The sequence below is a fragment of the Anabas testudineus genome, chromosome 6, assembly GCF_900324465.2.
Source record: "Anabas testudineus chromosome 6, fAnaTes1.2, whole genome shotgun sequence".
Classification (NCBI taxonomy): Eukaryota; Metazoa; Chordata; class Actinopteri; order Anabantiformes; family Anabantidae; genus Anabas; species Anabas testudineus.
In genome coordinates this window covers 22,732,804-22,752,355 of record NC_046615.1, presented here as the reverse complement: position 1 = coordinate 22,752,355, position 19,552 = coordinate 22,732,804, and the positions used below count along the sequence as shown (strand labels likewise).

At 43.9% G+C, this 19,552-nt stretch overlaps 2 protein-coding genes across 2 annotated transcripts; one reads left to right on the top strand and one right to left on the bottom strand.

Annotated features, from left to right (window-relative positions):
• Window positions 1-578: 578 nt before the first annotated feature.
• On the top strand, window positions 579-4,927 carry spam1 (sperm adhesion molecule 1). Its single transcript, XM_026364705.1, has 4 exons — window positions 579-626; window positions 1,190-2,114; window positions 3,571-3,660; window positions 4,551-4,927. Exons 2-4 carry the CDS (start codon window positions 1,197-1,199, stop codon window positions 4,878-4,880), a joined length of 1,338 nt encoding a protein of 445 aa, XP_026220490.1. The 5' UTR covers window positions 579-626; window positions 1,190-1,196; the 3' UTR covers window positions 4,881-4,927.
• A 7,004-nt stretch (window positions 4,928-11,931) lies between these two features.
• Window positions 11,932-19,551, bottom strand: gpr37a (G protein-coupled receptor 37a). Its single transcript, XM_026366142.1, has 3 exons — window positions 19,426-19,551; window positions 17,235-18,670; window positions 11,932-15,192 (listed from the first exon to the last, which is right to left on the bottom strand). The coding sequence occupies exons 2-3, from the start codon at window positions 18,189-18,191 to the stop codon at window positions 14,356-14,358; spliced, it is 1,794 nt and encodes a 597-aa protein (XP_026221927.1). The 5' UTR covers window positions 18,192-18,670; window positions 19,426-19,551; the 3' UTR covers window positions 11,932-14,355.
• Between the last annotated feature and the right edge of the window lies 1 nt (window position 19,552).

Below are 19,552 nucleotides of genomic sequence, written 5' to 3'. Positions count from 1 at the left end.
AATAAACCCTCATTAGCATAAAAAAAAGAAGAAAAAGGATGCACAGAAAAAGTTCAACAACAAAACAGAAACTCTTAAACAAAAAGAAATGGAAATGCTGAAATAAAATGTACTTTTACTGTAATAATCAGAGTTGTCATCTTTACTCTTTATGCATTGTTGCTGTTTCTGACCAACACTGTGTTACTCTGCTAATTGTTGGTGGTTTTGCAAGAACTGGATTTGAATCCATTAAAAATTTGCCACTGGAAGCACAAAAGAAAACATTGAAATGCAAAATGTACCAAAATGAAAAAAAGTACCTCATTCAGGTTGTGTATGTATGAAACACTACAACATCTGTTTTTGTATTATCTCCACTGAGACACAGCACAGTCAACAAACTTCATTTAACATGAACAACTGACAATGTCAACTGAATTTTTCATTTTTAAAAGGTTTTGTATTTGCCCTATTTGATCCATCATTTCTCAAACTCACTAACGATGAGTCCAGATCAGAAACGAGGACGCTGATCAGATAACGATTGATGTGAAGAAACCATTTCCTCTGACACATGAAGCAGCAGAAACAGAAAAACTGAGAAGTTCAGAAACTCAACAGTCTTCGCAGATCACCGAAGAAAGGTAGGACCTCACAAATAATACCAATAATAATAATGATAATAATAATAATAATAATAATAGTTGGCTGTTATTAAGGCACCAAGGGTTTGTGGTTTAGTTTCTGGTCCAGGGACAAACCAGGAGTCAATCTAGCTGAATCCTGGGGTTCATCGACGACTCCCCTACCAACCGAGACACGGTCGTCTCACTATTATATTAAAATAATTGGAAATAAGTCTCCTGAACATCTGGACGATTCAGTTTTAGAACTGACTTTTAGTTTTAGATGATTTTTATGTGTTATCTATTTTAATATATTTTCAGACTCGTCAACCATCTGGTTAAAAAAGATTTTACTGGTGAAACAGTGAAAAGAAAGTTTATTCTGCTTCACATGCAGGTAGTTAGTTGGCCTCCATCTTTAACTAGATTTAAAAATATAGTAAGTTGTGAAACGGGTCAGAATTCTTCATCATCATTCAGTGGACTGAACTTTCCTCATCAGATGGTTTGAGTCTTTCTTGCTACGTAAAGTTTAATGAATCTGTTTAATTTAATATGAAGATCTGCTCTTGTTTGTCCAGAACCATCATGATTGTCCTTCCTTTCCTGTCTTTGGTCGCCGTATATACCATCGGCTCCATCACTACTGTTCTCGCCCTACCACCGACCGAGCCGCCGCTGATCCACAACCACCCCTTTGTGGCCATCTGGAACATCCCTACAGAACGCTGTCAACGGCTCCACATCCCGCTGGACACCGGGGCCTTCCAGGCAGTCACGACGCCTGCTGCTGTGCCTGGACAGTTTCTCACCATCTTCTACGAAGACCGCCTCGGACTCTACCCGAAGGTTGATGTCATCAAACGCAAGCGCTACAGAGGAGAAATCCCCCAAAACAGTAACCTAACAGAGCACCTGGCCAAGGCCCAGAACCAGATAGATTACTACATCTCCCAGGACTCCTCTCCTGGGCTGGCTGTCATCGACTGGGAGTCTTGGCGTCCACTGTGGGACCAGAACTGGGGATCGAAACGTATCTATCAGAAGCTGTCCCTGGCTTATGCTCTAGAAATGTCCCCATTTCTATCATCAAAGCAGATTTTTGAACTGGCGAAGAATCAGTTCCAGAAGGCCAGCCGCCGCTTCATGGAGAGAACCCTCAGCCTCGGCGTGGGCGAGCGTCCAAGCCGCCGCTGGGGCTTCTACCTGTTCCCTAATTGCTTCAACTACGGCTGGAATGAACCCGAGTACACGGGAAAGTGTTCTGTGAAGACCCAGAAGCAGAATAACCAAATGCTGTGGCTGTGGGAGCACAGCACTGCCCTCTTCCCCTCCGTCTACCTCCACCTGGGCCTGAGGAACTCCCCCCGAGCCGCACTTTTTGTTAGGAACCGTGTCCAGGAGGCACTGAGGGTGGCGGCGCTGCCTAAACGTCCATACGTGATGCCAGTCTTTGTCTACTCCAGACCATTGTACAGAGACCAGAGGGAGAAGTTCCAGAGCCAGGTGAGCGAGGCTGATTACTCAAAATTAGTAAAACTGCTTATAAAGTATCCAGTATTACTGAAACCCAGATGGGGACAGGGTTCAAAGGTCACTGTGTTCAGATGCTTCTAAGAGTTGAGAGTCAGCAGCTGTGTCGTCTGAAACCATGGACGAGGGTTACTAACAAAAACATTTCTCAACATTTCAACCCAACAAATAAAATCTGAGAATTGTTTCTGCAAGTTAGTTTACAAACCTGTAGAAAGTGGAAATCTCTCTTTCCTGGATGAACGTCTGCAGGAAGAGGACGCCCCCGTTCTTTATCCCGCCTACATCACAAAACAGACTAGAGAAAGAAATCATTATCATCAGTTGTAATCAATGAGTAACAGTAAATAACCAACTGCAAACATACATAACATGCAAATGGCAGAGGGACATTTACATACAATCATTTTTTGAGAGATAGAATGATGTGTGCAACACACAACTTTGATATTAGAAAACACTAGGACGTTGAACAAGGTGTAAATAATGTTAAGTTCTTACGTACAGCCACTTCAAACATACCAAACAACAAGGTTATTTGTCACATTCATGCACAGAGATGTTGAAAGATGTTTTTATGGCCGTCTGTGTGGAAAAGATAAAAATATAGATTAAAAAAAGACAGAAAATTTAAAATACTGAAAATACTGTTTGAAACTAAACAAACAGAAATTGAACGATACAAGGGTAAAAATGCACTTTGTTAGAAACTGTACAAGATAAAAATAGAGGGAAAGAAAATTTACCATGAAGAATATGATGACTGTTGATATATAAAGTCTATATTATTATATACACACACAATACACAATGTACACAGTCTACGCTGACACACGGTGACATGTGTAACGTGATGTTGATTTACACAATGTGCAATGTCCAAAAAAAAGGTAGTGAGTGTTGTGACAAGTCCAGAAAAATCCAGGTTCAGACGTTCTCTGGGTTCTCTGGGTTCTCTGGGTTCTCTGGGTTCTCTGGGTCGGATGGACTGCAGGAAACAGAAGCTGAGAGAAGAGTCCATTGCTGGGAGGACCGAGGTCCGTCCCTGCTTGACTGATTCCAAGTGTGGAGTTCAGTGGAGACGTTCATTCTGGTTTCTGTTGCAAACCAGTCTGTGAGGATTCCCTTCAGAATGCTCTGCTGATGTATTTTAGGGTTCTTTAGATGCTGCTGGGCTTCGTTCACCTGGACGTCAGAACCCCTGGGTACCAGTAAGTGCCCACTTTGGGGTCCCGTGGCCTCTCCTGCTTTGTGCTCAGACAGTCCTGACTGTGTAACTCTATCATCCTCTCTCTCTCAGCAAATTAAAAGACAACTTGGAACTGAACAAATAACAAAAGTAAAGAACAGGAACTCCATGTCAACATATTTTATATATTAAAATAAATGTTTGTCATAAAAAGTGACAGAGCTTCTACGTGTGTTTCAGAAAGACTTGGTGAGCACCGTGGGAGAGTCGGCAGCTCTGGGAGCTTCAGGGGTGGTAATGTGGGGAGGAACCAAAGATTACAACAACAAGGTGACAGCAGACTGTTTGTTTTAAAGGTGGTGAGAGTGATTCCCTCTGTCTGTAGTGGCTGAACAGTGATCCCTTCATGACATAACATCATCAGAAGAAACAGGGATCAAATCGTCTCAGTACAAAAGTGTTTCTGTTTTCCAGGACCCAGATTCCTTGGTGACGATAACAAACTGTGTGTAACCTGAAATGATAGAATCAGCTGTGGTAAAATGCTGTGTGCACATCACTCCCCACAGTGACCAGGCTTTAATCAGCAAATACTTCAACTGCCCTCGTTTCCTCTTTTAGGAGAAAACGTGTTATCGCTGCTGAAAGATGTGTCTTCACCTCCGTGTGTGTGTGTGTGTGTGTGTGTGTGTGTTGTCTTAAAGGGTTCGATGAAGTTTGGTCTTTTTACCCTGTCGACAACTCAAATCCCTCAGTCACTGTGGAGTAGAAACATCATGTAGCACCCGTCATGACACCAACAGGAAAGCTTCCTTCAGTCGCTGCAGTGTCTCCTCGCTGTGAAGACAAACGTGTTTAATCTCAAATCACTTTTCCACAGGAAACTCTGTGATTGTACTTGATTAGAACTAAGAGTTTCTACTTCCAACCTCCATTTTCTGACATTTCAACACAATTCAAATATTGTCCTGATGTCAATCCATCACGTTTATTATAACTAAACCTACTAGTTATTATCCAGTGTGAAATTCAGAAGCTACTAAATAAATAAGAATTAATATATTCAAAACACCTTCAAAAGATTAATTTAAACATTCTATTCATGTAACCTCTTACTATGTCAGACCTACAAGTCCTAATTTAAACTAAGCTCAACCCAAATGACCTTTCCTCTTTGCTCTAATACACCTGAGTCTCACCTGTAACCCCGCCCCCTGCAGGCTGCCTGTCAGTCTCTGTCCGAGTACCTGACGTCCACCTTCAACCCCTACATCGCCAACGTGACTGCGGCCGCCATGCTCTGCAGCGAGGTCCTGTGCCAGTGGAAGGGCCGGTGTGTAAGGAAGAGGTACGACTCCAACCACTACCTGCACCTGAACCCCGCCTACTTCAGCATCCTGCGGGCCAACAGGAAGTACGTGGCGGTGGGTCTCCCCTCTGCAGCCGACCTGGACGACTGGGCTGAAAACTTCACCTGTCAGTGCTACGCGGGGTCGAGATGTTCAGCCAGACTGGTTCATCCGACCACCATCAAACTGATCTGGGTTTAATGGGTTTGATGATGTGTTCATCTGCATTAAAGAAATTACAAAAATGATGTCATCTTATACGTTAAACAGTTTATTTATATTATAAAATATTTTGCAAATGACACCAGTAAATGTGACTCTGGCCCTTCTCGGATCAGATACAGTAAGAGTTTACTTTTACTTTAAAACAAATGTATAAAGTAAAGTCACACTGTATTCTCCACAATGATGGGATAGAATCATTTAGAGAGGTCTCAGACTGTAGCACCAACCTGCCAGCAGAGGATGCTCATCGAGATTCTAAGATCTCAGGACGACACAGTTGGAGTCACTAGAGGCTTGTTAAAAACAGAGAATACATTTTCACACATTATAAGTGGGTGCGTTCGAGGCCGTGAGAGTTTTTTCGTCCATCAAATAAAACAGGAAGCTGCAAAACAGTCAGACTCAGTCATGCTGCAGTCGAGGTTGTTGTCCTGCAGGAGGAGGCAGAGCTCTGCTCTCACTTCAGATTCTCACACTCCTTCCTGGCTGGTTTCATAATTACAGGTTCACTTAATAACAGACGTTTCTCACAGTGAAGAACCAATCGTTCCACATACTCACCTATTTACTCCTGTGCTTGTCAGGGTCGGAGGTGCGTCTTTGAACTCAGCAGGCTGAAACATGATCAGCAACCAGGAAGAACTTCAGAGTTTTCCCTGCATGATTGAAAAGATTTGAGATCTTTGCTCCTGATTCAATCACCACAACATTAAACTGAACTTTAATACAGACTGAGTGAAACAACAGTTTGCAGAAGCAGCGTCAAACCATGTTGATGCATGAGAACAATCACTTGTAACATATGAGGTATAAGGCATGAGGTTTCTGCAGAAATCTCCTGTTTAGAATCAAAGAGAGAAAAACGTTTATTAGTAACTACAGTGAAAACTCATCTGTTTCGTTTCTTGTCCTCAAACTAATGTTTGAGCTGCACAACAGTGAGACTGAACCTGGAAGTTACAGTAACACAGAATGAAAGTAACAGTACCTGAAATCAAATCCGATCTAATCAAGTGTTATTTCTGTAGCTTGTAGTGACACGTTACAAACCCCATTTGAGGGTCTAAGGTCAAATCAATGTGCAGTAGATAACACACACATTCATAATTATACTTAAGTTGATGGACTCATGTCTCCACGTTTATTTAATTCTTCATTTGCTGTGTTTTCCTTCAGTTTCAGCTTCATTCACACATGATCAGTGGACATTGACCCCACTCGACTGACTCTTCAACACAGGGAACTACACTCTTCCTGTTTTCTGTTGAGTCATTTAAAAACTTTGTCAAAGAGATCAGAACATTGTTCTGAGTGCTACATGAGAACGCTGTGTTTTATTTCACATCATGTTAAAACCAATTCCCCTGCATGTACAAATGAAACTAGGAATCTGAGAGTTTATGTTTCTGATATGATGATGTGTGGGCTGTGGACCTGTCAGCCTGTCACTGATCGTACTGTCTCTGATTGTGTCTCTGTGTCCTCGAGGCAGCAGGATTTCCATCTGTCTTCAGTTCTGCTGTCAGAAACATTTTCCTCCTCTAGCGGCCGCCTGTGATCGTCGTGTCTCTGCTGCTGTTTCAGATTTCACACAACAGGGATCTGAGACACGGCTCCTGAGCACTGAGCTCTCACCAACACCGCAGATAACATTATTCTAATATCAATTACATTAAATACGTTGGCTTTTCTGAACAGGGACTTACAGTATATGGTGAAAATATCTGCAAGTGTACACGTAGAAATCTAAAGCAACTCAGACTGTGATGTTCAATACTCACCAAAAATAAATCAACTCAATACAGATTCATTCATTCATTTCACTCTGTGAGTAAATGCTGTTCTCATTGTCTAAGAGGTTTCATGGACAGAACGATGTCTGGCACCAGATACAGGACATTTGGAGAAATTCTTTCAAAGACCTGTTGAAATCTGACAGAATCAGGATCAGGTGAGTCAGACCAGTCAGAAACAATGGGAAACAGGACTCCGTGTGCAAGTAAACACACAAAAAAGTCGAGTTTCATTCAACGACAGTGTGAGTAGTAAAATACAACACAGTGGTGTCTGGAATGTGAGAGTCCAGAGCTGAAACACGCTCATTGTGGAGCAGGATGACTGACTGATGACCAGAGCACAGGGAGATTGTATGTCTGACTTATTTCCACGTCCCCTCATCCATATTCAGGACTCATCAGCATCAGCTGGTCTTTCAGAATCCGGCGTCCGAGTAACTCTGGTGAACAGCTGGACTGTTGTGTGCTGTATGAATATTTCATGTCTACGATCTCTTCAGGGTTTGTGCAGCTTTCACAGAATGATGGAGAGAGAGAGAGAGAGAGAGATCTTTCCAACAGTCAGAGATCTTTCCAACAGTCAGAGATCTTTACAACAGTCAGAGATCTTTCCAACAGTCAGAGATCTTTACAACAGTCAGAGATCTTTACAACAGTCACTGATCTTTACAACAGTCAGAGATCTTTCCAACAGTCAGAGATCTTTCCAACAGTCAGAGATCTTTACAACAGTCAGAGATCTTTCCAACAGTCACTGATCTTTCCAACAGTCAGTGATCTTTCCAACAGTCAGAGATCTTTACAACAGTCAGAGATCTTTACAACAGTCAGAGATCTTTACAACAGTCAGAGATCTTTACAACAGTCAGTGATCTTTACAACAGTCAGAGATCTTTACAACAGTCACTGATCTTTACAACAGTCACTGATCTTTCCAACAGTCAGAGATCTTTACAACAGTCAGAGATCTTTACAACAGTCAGAGATCTTTCCAACAGTCAGAGATCTTTCCAACAGTCAGAGATCTTTACAACAGTCAGAGATCTTTCCAACAGTCAGAGATCTTTCCAACAGTCAGTGATCTTTCCAACAGTCAGAGATCTTTCCAACAGTCAGTGATCTTTACAACAGTCAGGGATCTTTACAACAGTCAGAGATCTTTACAACAGTCAGTGATCTTTCCAACAGTCAGAGATCTTTCCAACAGTCAGTGATCTTTCCAACAGTCAGAGATCTTTACAACAGTCAGAGATCTTTACAACAGTCAGAGATCTTTCCAACAGTCAGTGATCTTTCCAACAGTCAGAGATCTTTCCAACAGTCAGTGATCTTTCCAACAGTCAGTGATCTTTACAACAGTCAGTGATCTTTACAACAGTCAGTGATCTTTACAACAGTCAGAGATCTTTACAACAGTCACTGATCTTTACAACAGTCAGTGATCTTTCCAACAGTCAGAGATCTTTACAACAGTCACTGATCTTTACAACAGTCAGAGATCTTTCCAACAGTCACTGATCTTTCCAACAGTCAGAGATCTTTACAACAGTCAGAGATCTTTACAACAGTCACTGATCTTTCCAACAGTCACTGATCTTTCCAACAGTCAGAGATCTTTACAACAGTCAGAGATCTTTCCAACAGTCAGAGATCTTTACAACAGTCAGAGATCTTTACAACAGTCACTGATCTTTACAACAGTCAGAGATCTTTACAACAGTCACTGATCTTTACAACAGTCAGAGATCTTTCCAACAGTCAGAGATCTTTACAACAGTCAGAGATCTTTACAACAGTCAGTGATCTTTACAACAGTCACTGATCTTTACAACAGTCAGAGATCTTTACAACAGTCAGAGATCTTTACAACAGTCAGTGATCTTTACAACAGTCAGAGATCTTTACAACAGTCAGAGATCTTTACAACAGTCAGTGATCTTTACAACAGTCAGAGATCTTTACAACAGTCAGTGTGAGTCTGGTCTCATGTCAGTAACAGTGTAATTGTGAGTTATTGGGGTCTAACGGTGGCTGAGATTGAAACTTGTGACTTGCGACTCGACTCGACACAAGATCAGGGGCGTCCAACTCATCACAGATGGACTGATTGCATCTCCACCCTGAGGCCTCACAGTAAACACACCCCAGCAGCTGATTCCTGACGGAGCCACAGTCACTTCCTGGTGGACCCGTCCCCCTCTGTGCTCTGGCATCCTGGTCCGGCGCGGTCGTCCTGCCTGTATAATCTCCTCTGTGGTCCGGGAGGAGAATAAGAGCTTTGTTGTCCTGATTCTTCTCCTTTATTAGAGATCGCAGCAACATTTCTAGGTCACCGGCTGTGACTGAACGCTCCGCTGCCCAAACCAATGCTTCACTGAGGGAATTCACCCCCTCCCCATGCTCCACCCAGGACTGTCAGGGGGAACACAATTAGAAATGTGCTCCCAGCAAACAACAGCCGGGCTGCGATCTGCTAAACGATCCCAGCTTCTGTTTTCAGTTGGAGCAAACACATTGTGGATGCTAACTCAAGCTGTTTGTCAAAAGGCTCTTTCATGGTGATAATTGGGTGGACAGGCCTTCAGATCCTTGTTCCCCCACAATTCACATTTCTCCTCATAATTATCTTTGATGGGGGGTTAAACACATTTTAAAGTTCTCACTGGAGGTTTGGATGCTGCCATCAGAAGCTTTGATGGTATAGATGGTATCTGGCTGAGTGAAACGATGCTGTACTGCTGTCTTAGGCTTTAATAAAGGTCCTTAGACAACTTAATAAAGTGTAAAAATAGTCTTGACATACATAATCTGCCTTTTTACTTCCACGTCTCCTGTGTCTACTTCCTGTTAGTCTTTAACATCGGTGAACTACATTAAGTCATATTAGGTTTAAAGCCATCCAGCTGTTTTTTAATCCATCCGTCTCTACACTATGTCTTGATTTCTGCAGACTGACACACCGAGCTCGTCTGCAGCTTTTTAAACTATAAACATCCTGTTCTTCCAGCGGACCAGGACCTTAGAAACAGCCTGAAGTTCCTTTTCTTTGTCTTTTCTGGATGTGAGACTGCGTAAGGAGGTGACACTTCAGTCTGCAGAGTTTCAGTTTGTTATGTGAAGAAGCTGATTGGATGTGAAGAGTTTGTGGAGGGAGCTGCAGCGTACGTCTGGAGGGAGTCTTTAGAGGGAATCAGATCACTGCAGCTCTCTGACAGCAGCCTCCATTAAAACTCTTCACTCGAGGCTACGAAGAAGTGCTGCAGAGTCAGAGCCGGTTAGAAGCAGAGACACTGTCAGACTGCAGAGGAGGGGGGAGTGGGTCCAACACATAAATCATATTAGTGACAAATGTTGGAAAAAGAATCAGTCGGCTTACCCAGATCTGGACCAAACTGGTCCAATTAATTAGCACAATCACATCATCTACATAATCAACTCCACAATAAAACACTAACTGGTTATTTATGTGCTGTCTGGTTTTATTTGTTATTAACAGCCAGTTGAACTGACTGTACAGAAATGAGTTCAGCTCCTTTACAGTGATGACTGGGTTCAAACTGGAAATGGGGTCCTGGTTCATCTTTGTTTTTCAAATAACAGCACTAGTCAAATGGGAACCAGTGCACAGGACCTCAGCTACATCATGACTTTGGAAGTCAACACTTATCTGGTCACATCCGGGACGTCGTTGGTCTGGGTTCAATTCAGTGAAGTGTCCTGTTAGGACTCTGTTACAGGATTTACTATGATCACAACCCTGTCTCCAAAAATATGTTCAAAAATATGTTGACCTTTTTTCTATCTTTACACACTGTTAACTGTTCTTTACTGGAGGGGTGAGAAGATGAGGGCCTGATATTTGACTAGTGACTTCTTATCTAGCATCGACTGGGCTGGTACAAAACCTTTTACGTTGTGTTATGGTTGTTTTGGTGTTTAGACATCCCAGCAGGAGAAAAGTTATGGAGCCTGCACCATCCAAGGCGAACACTTTGGTTACTGTGGAGGCCTGGCCCTGGTCCACCAATCAGGCACTGCGGTCCCAGCCCTCCCAGGACGTCCGTCTCATCCCAGAAAACGGTCCTGGGAGCAGTTGGGAGAAGGTCAGTAAGCAGCTTGTTCACCAGCCGAGACTCAGTGTACCCGCTGCCCCATTGTTTTTGAATGAATGGGGCTGTCTAATTACTGGAGCAGCGACTGGGTCCGCCAGCCTCATTTACAAAAGACTCGAACACGCAACTTTGGTGCCAGAGAGCAAATCAATGCCAAACTGGTGATTAGAGAAGAATGTGGTTTCCATACAAAGCGTCCCCTCTGGGTGATTCTGTGATGAACTCTATTAGGCGACAGTGTTCTGTCGTTCTGCAGAGGCATGAATACAAACACAGGCTCATTTTGAAAATGCAATTACATGAAATAACATAAGTTATAAGTTTAAGTGTTTTTGTGTTTTGTGCCTCTCGAGGGTCTAGATGATAACAGCACAACAGATTGGAAGCTTCCATTTCAACTATTCTCCCTCTTATCATAATGTTCAAGCTTCACACTCATTCAGAGATGTGTTCACACTGAGAGCTGCAGAGATCATCAACAATCTGTCGATCTGATCAACAACGTTGATCCGAGGCCGAGAATCTGTTTGTGACCGCTGACTGGTGGTGAGCCACGCTAACAGCACAAACACCATAAACAAAGCCTAACATGGTAAATTAACTATATCTATCTATATCTATCTATATCTATCTATATATATATATGTAACACTAACTAACAAATGTAGGACATGTAGAAAATATTAAATCCGGTTTTCTACACTTCTACACACAAAAATAATGAGACTATTAAACATGCTAATGTTTAAACCTGTGGGACAAAGACACCTACAAATTAAATGTTCATCATATATTCAAGTAACTAATGACTGATTTAATTAATTTACTGTAAATGATTAATATAGTTTCTTACATACTGTGCAAATGTTACCATGCAAACATGTTAATTAATCAACATCTTATATATTATATGAACACCAGATTTTACAAGATTTACCCCGTGTACATGACAGGATTCAGGATAAAATATACACATTTTTAACATGCTCATTATTTATGAGCCTCTGGTTTCAGATTGTAAATGTCTGTCAACGTACTTGGTTCAAATCAGGGAATATTCACAAGTCCACACTGGTTCTTCAAACCTTCAGCGTGTTGAGTGCAGAGAATGTGCACAGATAAAAAGTTCCCACCAGAAACATGTGACTACTTGTACAGAAATAATGTGAAGAGAAGCTCCAGCAGCAGTTTAGGGAGGTGTCAGCAGTTTGCATGTTCAAACCTTCACACAGGTTCAGTTACAGGTTCGTTATGTACTAAACAGCAGAGATCTGGATGGAACTGCACAGTAACGACTTCTCTCTGAATAAACGAGCCTTGATGTGCTGTTGGTGGTACTGTAGCACTGTTCACTGAGAGTCAGACTCCCTCTGTCGTCATGACAACAGGAGGCGAGGACAATGGCGTGCTGTGTCCTCCCCACAGCGGGCAGCAGCAGCGACGACGATGATGATGATGATGATGATGAAAGCGATGGCGAGAGGCAAAACAGCTGAGAGTTGTGGTGAGCATGACTCAGCAAAAGACACTCAAGGGAGGGGGAGAGGCTGTTTCTCGATCTGATGTTTCTACGTGTTTGGAGCGACGAAAAGTAATTTTAAAACGTGCATGAATCCCGATCTTCATTCACCGTCAGTGCTGGTTTCCAGAAGAACATTCACTTGTCTCTTGTGCTGACTGTAACTCTCAGTGCATGAGGACATGTTGAGTCTGAACTGTACAAACAATGGTCACTGTGTCCTCGGGACGGACAGCAAGAACAAGCCTCACTCTGCTTCTTTTCTTCTTCTTCAGGGTTTTCATGTTTCTTTTACTGTTTTTCTTCTTTTGCCAAAATAAAATTGTGAGTTAAAATGTGACTTGTTGTTTTTTTTCTAAGGCAATATTTTTATTCTGCAGGATTTCATACAGCAGGTACCTGACATCAGATGAAAAGATGACACAAAATAACAATAAGTTGCAAAGTGGAAGGAGTTATTTTGGAAGCCACTGATTCTGGAAGTGATTCAGCATGAGTATAAAATATTTGCCATGCTAAAAGTCAAAGGTGCAAACGTAATTAAGATAAAAACGTCTGGTCTGGACACATATCCACATCGTTCCTGTTTCGATTTCGGCTCAGGACCTTTGCAGCACGTCACCGCCCCTTTTCTCTCCCTCAGTTTCCATTATGTGAGACATGTCTGCACAGGAACTTGAGCTGGGACCAGCGGCTTCACGCACGCCTTCCATAAGTAACTAGTGCTGCTGTGGAGGCCGTGAGCCGAGCGGCGGGTGCTGGTTGTGGTGATTGTGTGGAGGTCCATGTACCTCTGGAGAGTCTAGTGCTGATGTGCTGACTGGTGCTGGTTCGAATGTTCATGCAGGGGTGGACATTCTTGCTGCTGCCAGTTGTGGACTTATACAAAGATTCATGTCAATAACCTTTTGAAGAAACTAATCGTACTGACCAGATTAAGAAGACCTGAGTGTTACACCACCAGCCAGCATGCAGCACACGTCCCCTTAAAGCTTTGGGCCTCTGAACTATATAGAGTGGACAATTAAATGATGTTGTTATTTTAATTAAATAAATGATGCATTTGTTCTTATTGATCAGAATTCATCTTTTTTTATTGACATTTCTAGTTTGGTTTCTAGCTACTTGTTCTGTGAGACCACACTGAAGTGACCTGAATGCTCATCAGAGGTCAGAAAAAGGTATTTTAAAATATTTTTAATTACAGTGACACTTTTCTAACCAGAGGTGATTCACAAGAACGTACACGGACACAACACACCATCAACAGCCACTGTCAATATATTACTGTACGTTCCCTTTAACTCACTCACACAGAGATAGAAAACAACACAAAGAACTAAACTGTAGATAACGATAGCAGCTGTGGCTCAAGTTACTTTTTAAAACCGTTTCCTGATGCAACTATTTGAGGTAACACATTATCACATGGCCTCTTATTTTGACATTATTTCCTTGAAAGCTTCCTGAAAAGAACCTTGTAATTGAAAATAGGCACAAAGGTGGACTGGTACAAATCCAATTAATACCTTCCAATTAATTGCTTGCACAGATAATAAAGTCTTTTAGTGAGAGCATGTCAGGTCAGCGGGGCACGATGAATGTGGAATGTGTCTACATGGAATTTGTATAAGTCACCAAATATGAACTTATAATAAATGAAGCAATGATTTCAAGACCAAACGCCACCTGTTCATAAATGTAACATCATTAACTCCAAGTAAAAACTGACCCATAAAATAAAAGAGGTGCAGAAAAAAGAAGACAAATTACCTCTGAGGGCAGAGTCAGTAGAAACACTCGAGTTAACCGTGAAACTAAAATAAAATCTATGAACTAATGTTGACTGTGTGTTCTTTCATTTCTGAACGTTGTAAACAGTGGATGAACAGACAGTGGCGTCTTTAGTCTGTCAGTAATAAAGAATCTCAGGACTCTGTAGCCTGATATGTCAACATGTCCACCAATCCAGAAAGGAACTGACCCGCCACCAGCTTAACGCTGTTGATCTTTGACCTCTGACCTCAGCAGTGGGTCCCCACAGCAGAGTAGGAGGCCGAGGTGGATGCCTCCCTGTGGACGATGCTGAACGGGGACAGCTCCAGCTCGGTGGTGGTGCACTCGTTGTCGATGTTGCTGGCGGCGGCGGTGGCTGGAGATCGGGGTGGGCCGCACTCGTCGCAGCAGCAGCAGCAGCAGTCCAGGAAGGCTCTGGTGAAGGGCTGGCACAGGCAGAACAACAACACCGGTGTTACAGCAGACTTACAGAAGAGCAGCAGCTGGCTGACCACGTAGAGGATGTCCAGGGTTCTCCTGGGAACACTAGCTGCCATGTACACAGTGACAATATTGCAGATGTTCTCTGGGATGATGGAGAAGCCGTACAGGATGGCCAGTGCCACCACAGCACAGTTCATCTGGCTCTCCAGCTGGATCTGCTTCTTGCTACCACGCACGCAGGCCCGCTCGGCGCGGCGGATCTTGCGAGCAGTGACCAACGAGCTGCAGATGGTGAAGAGCGTTGGCAGGCAGAAGTAGCAGCCGAAGTACCACCACAGGCGTGCGCCATCGTAGGTGAGGCCCAGGACGTACAGTGTGTCTGGGAGATCGGTGGAGATCCGGACCACGCAGCGCTCGCACGGCGTCACATCTGGTGGGTCGCCGTCCTCTGTGACCAGCTGTCGGATCAGCAGCTCGGGCAGCGCTAGCAGCAGAGCACCCACCCAGATGACGGCGAGTTTAGCCGTGGTGGACGCCCAGTTCTCCATCATCTCATAGTACATCTGCACATTGGTGGCGGCACGGAAACGGTCGATGCACAGAGCGCACAACGTGAAGGTCGTGACCCCGAGAGATGCCACCTGGAAAGAAGAGACTAAAGTTAAGTTCTCACAATTCTCAACACTCTTCATTGTTCAAGTGTTTCATCTGGGAAAAGAAAGCCAGGAAACTAAAGAACAACTTTCTGTGATGACGGAAACAATTAACAGAGTTGGAGCTGTGAGACACAGACTGATGCACTCTAATGCACCACGGCACCGATTAGTCTGCATTGTTTCATGTGTAGATATGCAGCTTACAGTCAGCCCCATCCTGTTGTCATGGACTTTCAAGTTTGACCTCTAACCTGCGACCTTAAGCCTACTGAAGATACTGGACACACTTCCTTGCAGCTAGTTATCAATGAAATTTAAGTTGCTAAAAGTTAAAGATATTTAAAAGCAGTAAAATGAACTTCATTAATGTCATTTTTTTTAAATCATATGTAAAACTGATGATCCCACTGAACAGAGCTCCTACAGTCTAACGTACAACATGTTCTGATTTTACTGAGCAGACACTGCTTCTATTTTTACTTGCTTTTCCTGAGTCTGGACTGAACCCTCACAGCTCTGGTCTTTGTCTGCAGACTCATTCGCTGCCCTGTCACAGACACACTGAGCGCTAACAGTAGTATTCAGTGCACAGTGTGCTACAACACCTGATCCTCAAGGCCTTTCATATTATTATCATGCGTTTCATGTGAGTGTTTAAAATTATGGAAAATAAATAGTTCATCAAATCACCAATGTATTCTCCACATATAACAACCAGATCTTCCCAAACTGTAGCTCTGATTTGACTCTGGGGGTTGATTTTTCTAGGAATGATCAGATAATAATCTCATCTTATCAACAACTAAAACTGACTAAAACATTACTGTGACTGTAGCGACCTCTCTTCACCCTCCTGCAATAACTCACACACTCACAAACCACGTGTTGTGTTTCAGCAGCTGTCAACACGAAGGACAGCAGACAGGCAAAGATGGGAGGTTTGTTACAGGGCGTGCACAGCCCCGGGGGAGTGGGGGTTCACTCTTTCTACCAGATGTTGGAACATGGCTGCAGGGATTAGCTCTCATTCAGACGTGGGGCTGAGATCTTTATATTTCTGCACTGACACACTGTTAAGTTACAGAACAAAGGAGATTAACACGAAGTGTTAGTGAAAGAAAACAGACCGAGAACATCCGTCCAACAAAGGATGTTTGTAGAAGTCAGTTCCATAGAAGCTGTGAAACAAACAAACATATTTCTTTATTTCTATTTATCCTGATCTAATCTCAGAGCTCCTCGTCCTATTTAGACTGATCAAGACAGGGGGGTCCCCCTCATCGTCTAATCTCAGTCTGAGGGACTCTTCATTAATCCCTATCCTCACTCTGATTGGACAGCAGGCCGTCACATGTTCAGCAGGTGCTCTCCACAGTCTGATGTGACACAGATCAGATTAAGGACCCTTCACATTAAGCGACATTAAACCTGATTTAGGCCCCGGCTGCAGTCTGGAGCCACCGCCCCCTAATTCCACTCCAACGTGACCTGTTCACATGAACATTAGTCCTTTAAACTGGTTTAAAATGGGAGGTGGAAGGTGGACGGCTCAATTGATGCACACTGGTTTTATGCTCTCAGATAGAAGAGAGTATTTCCCAGGCTGCTCATCATTTAGTGCATGTTTTTAACCTTAACGTCTCAGACTAAACAGCCTGAGGCAGGTGAAGATGTTAATAAATCACCTTTAATTTGTTTCCACCAGCACTGATTTAGGTTTTTACACAGGGATAAAAGTTATTCTGGCTACTTGGGCGAAGAACTGCAGTTACCTGCAGAAACCACCTCCTACATCATCCAACCAGTCAGGACCTCAGTCAGTAAACTGTCTCTCAAAGCATTTAGAGCCAAACCTCGGAGCCAGAATATGAAACATTCAGGGTGTGTGAGTAGTTGAGGATTAACTGATGAGTCTAATCCCAGACTAGAGGTTTCTGGGATGAGAAAGTAACACACAGGCCGACCGAAGAAGATAATGTCACCAGCAGCATTACCTGCAAAACCTGACCCCGACCCCCCCAGCTCACCTCTAGGTACGGAACAATCCTGCACGAGAAGTCCCCCAGCAGCCAGTTCTTAGTGAGCTCGTGAAAGACCACGAGCGGCAGGCAGAAGAAGATGACGATGAAGTCCCAGAGCGCGAGGTTGGCCAGCAGCGAGTTGGAGATGCTCCTCATGTAGTAGTTGTGACACACGATGCACATGACCGACACGTTGCCAATGATGCCCACGCTGAAGATGACTGCGGCGGTGATCAGGACCGCGTAGGCTCCGTACGACTCCGCCGTCACCGGGTAGAACGGGTTCTTCATCTGTTTGCGTCTGGGGCGCGTATTGACCGGGAAAAACGGCGTGGAGTCGGGAAAGTCCGGCACAGAGTAATCCTCATCAAAGTCGCTGATGTTGAGTCCGAAGGGGGCTCCGGCCTCCTGCTCCTGCGCCATGACTGCGGGCAGAACCTCCCACGCGGCTCCGTTCTGCGGCGCATCGCTCCGCTTCGTCCTCCCGGGTTTTGCGCTCCGTCTCCGACGCCGCTGCCGGTTGTGTGTGGTCCAACCGGGGACGCAGATGAGTCCATGCTTGGTGTGTTTAACCACTTCTCCCACACTGCACTCACGTCCCCGCGGCTCTCTAACCTTCTTTTCCTCCGTGCGTAAAGCTTCTCCCTGGGATACATGGCGGATGTGCTGTCCAAATTGCGCGCCGCTTTTACGCACAGCGGGTCGGGATGTCTGCGTCCCCAGTAATTCAGAGGGTGACCGGTTTACCGTTTCTAGCCACGAGGCCTGGGCACTCACCCCGTGCGCCCCCCCATTGTCCTCCCCGCTGACGGTGCGCCATCTCCGGCTGTGCGCATTCCTATCAGCGGCGGTGGATTCATAATGAGGACTGAAAGTCGTCTTTGTTTTCCGCCAGTGGAGTTGACTCCCAACGGCCTCACTGCACAGCCACAAACACAGTAACCTCAAGAACAGAAACAGCATGATGTGGTTCTGTCTAACCCGGTAAACGGAACCGTGTGATCCAAGATGATCGATCCATGTCTGGGTTCTGACGATCGGTCGACAATTATCAACTTTACACGTCTGTAAAATACAGTTTCTCCTTCTTTTCAGCCATAAACAGCTTTCATCAAGTCTTTAGAAGCATCAAACAGGTGAACACGGGGTTCGGTGAGTCCCGGAGCGGCTCCAGTCTGCAGGCATCACCAAAGACCCCGGACACCGTCCGCAAACTAGACTGGAAGCTGTGAACTAACCATTGAGATCCTCCGCAGCAGAGGGTGGAGGTAGGGGTGGAGAACTGGATCCCAGGCAAGTCTGGTCCAAAGTTCTTGCACGGACAGACGGTTCGGATCGCTCGAAGTGCGGGACCGGGTGGGGAGATCCGACCGGAACAGAGGCCGAGCTCCTCTGAGAAAGAGGATCGGTGGTGAGGAGGAGGAGGAGGAGGAGGAGGAGGGCTGGAAGAGAAAGGGGGCAGTGATCTGTCAAAGAGACTCTGATCCGATAATAACATGTACAAGTAACACACACACACACACACACACACACACACACACACACCACTGCTACTGCTACTGCTGCTTACACACACACACACACACACACACACACACACTAAACCAAAAGGACTTTAAAGTTTTATGTAAAAGACTTTTTTAGTTTCTTAAAAAGGTTCATGACAACAGACATTTACAGTAATCTGTGTTATTGAAATGTAAAAATAAAAAAGATTAGAAACTGAACGACGAAGAAAAGAAGAAGATAAAACTAAATGTTTTTAATATTTCTGCAGGAATTTATTTATGCACTTCCAGTATTTTGTAATGATTCTATAAAAATCTTTATAATGTTAAGATTAGTTCTAAATTCCTGATGGAAAAACGTCAGAACTGAAGTTTTAAAGGGGAATTTCACTGAATGTTCAGGTCTTGATGCTAAATGTAGGTTTTACAGTGTTCGAACTAAACCTCTGTTTTAGTTTTTGTCTGACTCGTTTTGATAACAACAGTGAAACTGAGACATTTCTGTAAACCACTTTGGTGCTGGCTTTGTTTGTGTCTTAGTTTCCAAACACCTGGATCTGTAGTTTCCAATGGCCTCGGGCTTTTCAGCGGCCTGTTTAGTCAAGTCACCCTCCATTGTCAAAATAACACATCTGATATTGGCGTAAAACGTTTGCACAGAACTGAACATGTTTATGTTTTGTACTTACCATATGTGTTCCCCTCTGCTGACTAACCGCAGACAAGCATCAACACAAATCTTCATCAAGTGTCTCCTGCTGTTAGTTGACCAGCAGATGGCACAGCACAACCACACAGAGGAGGTCTGGCCATGGA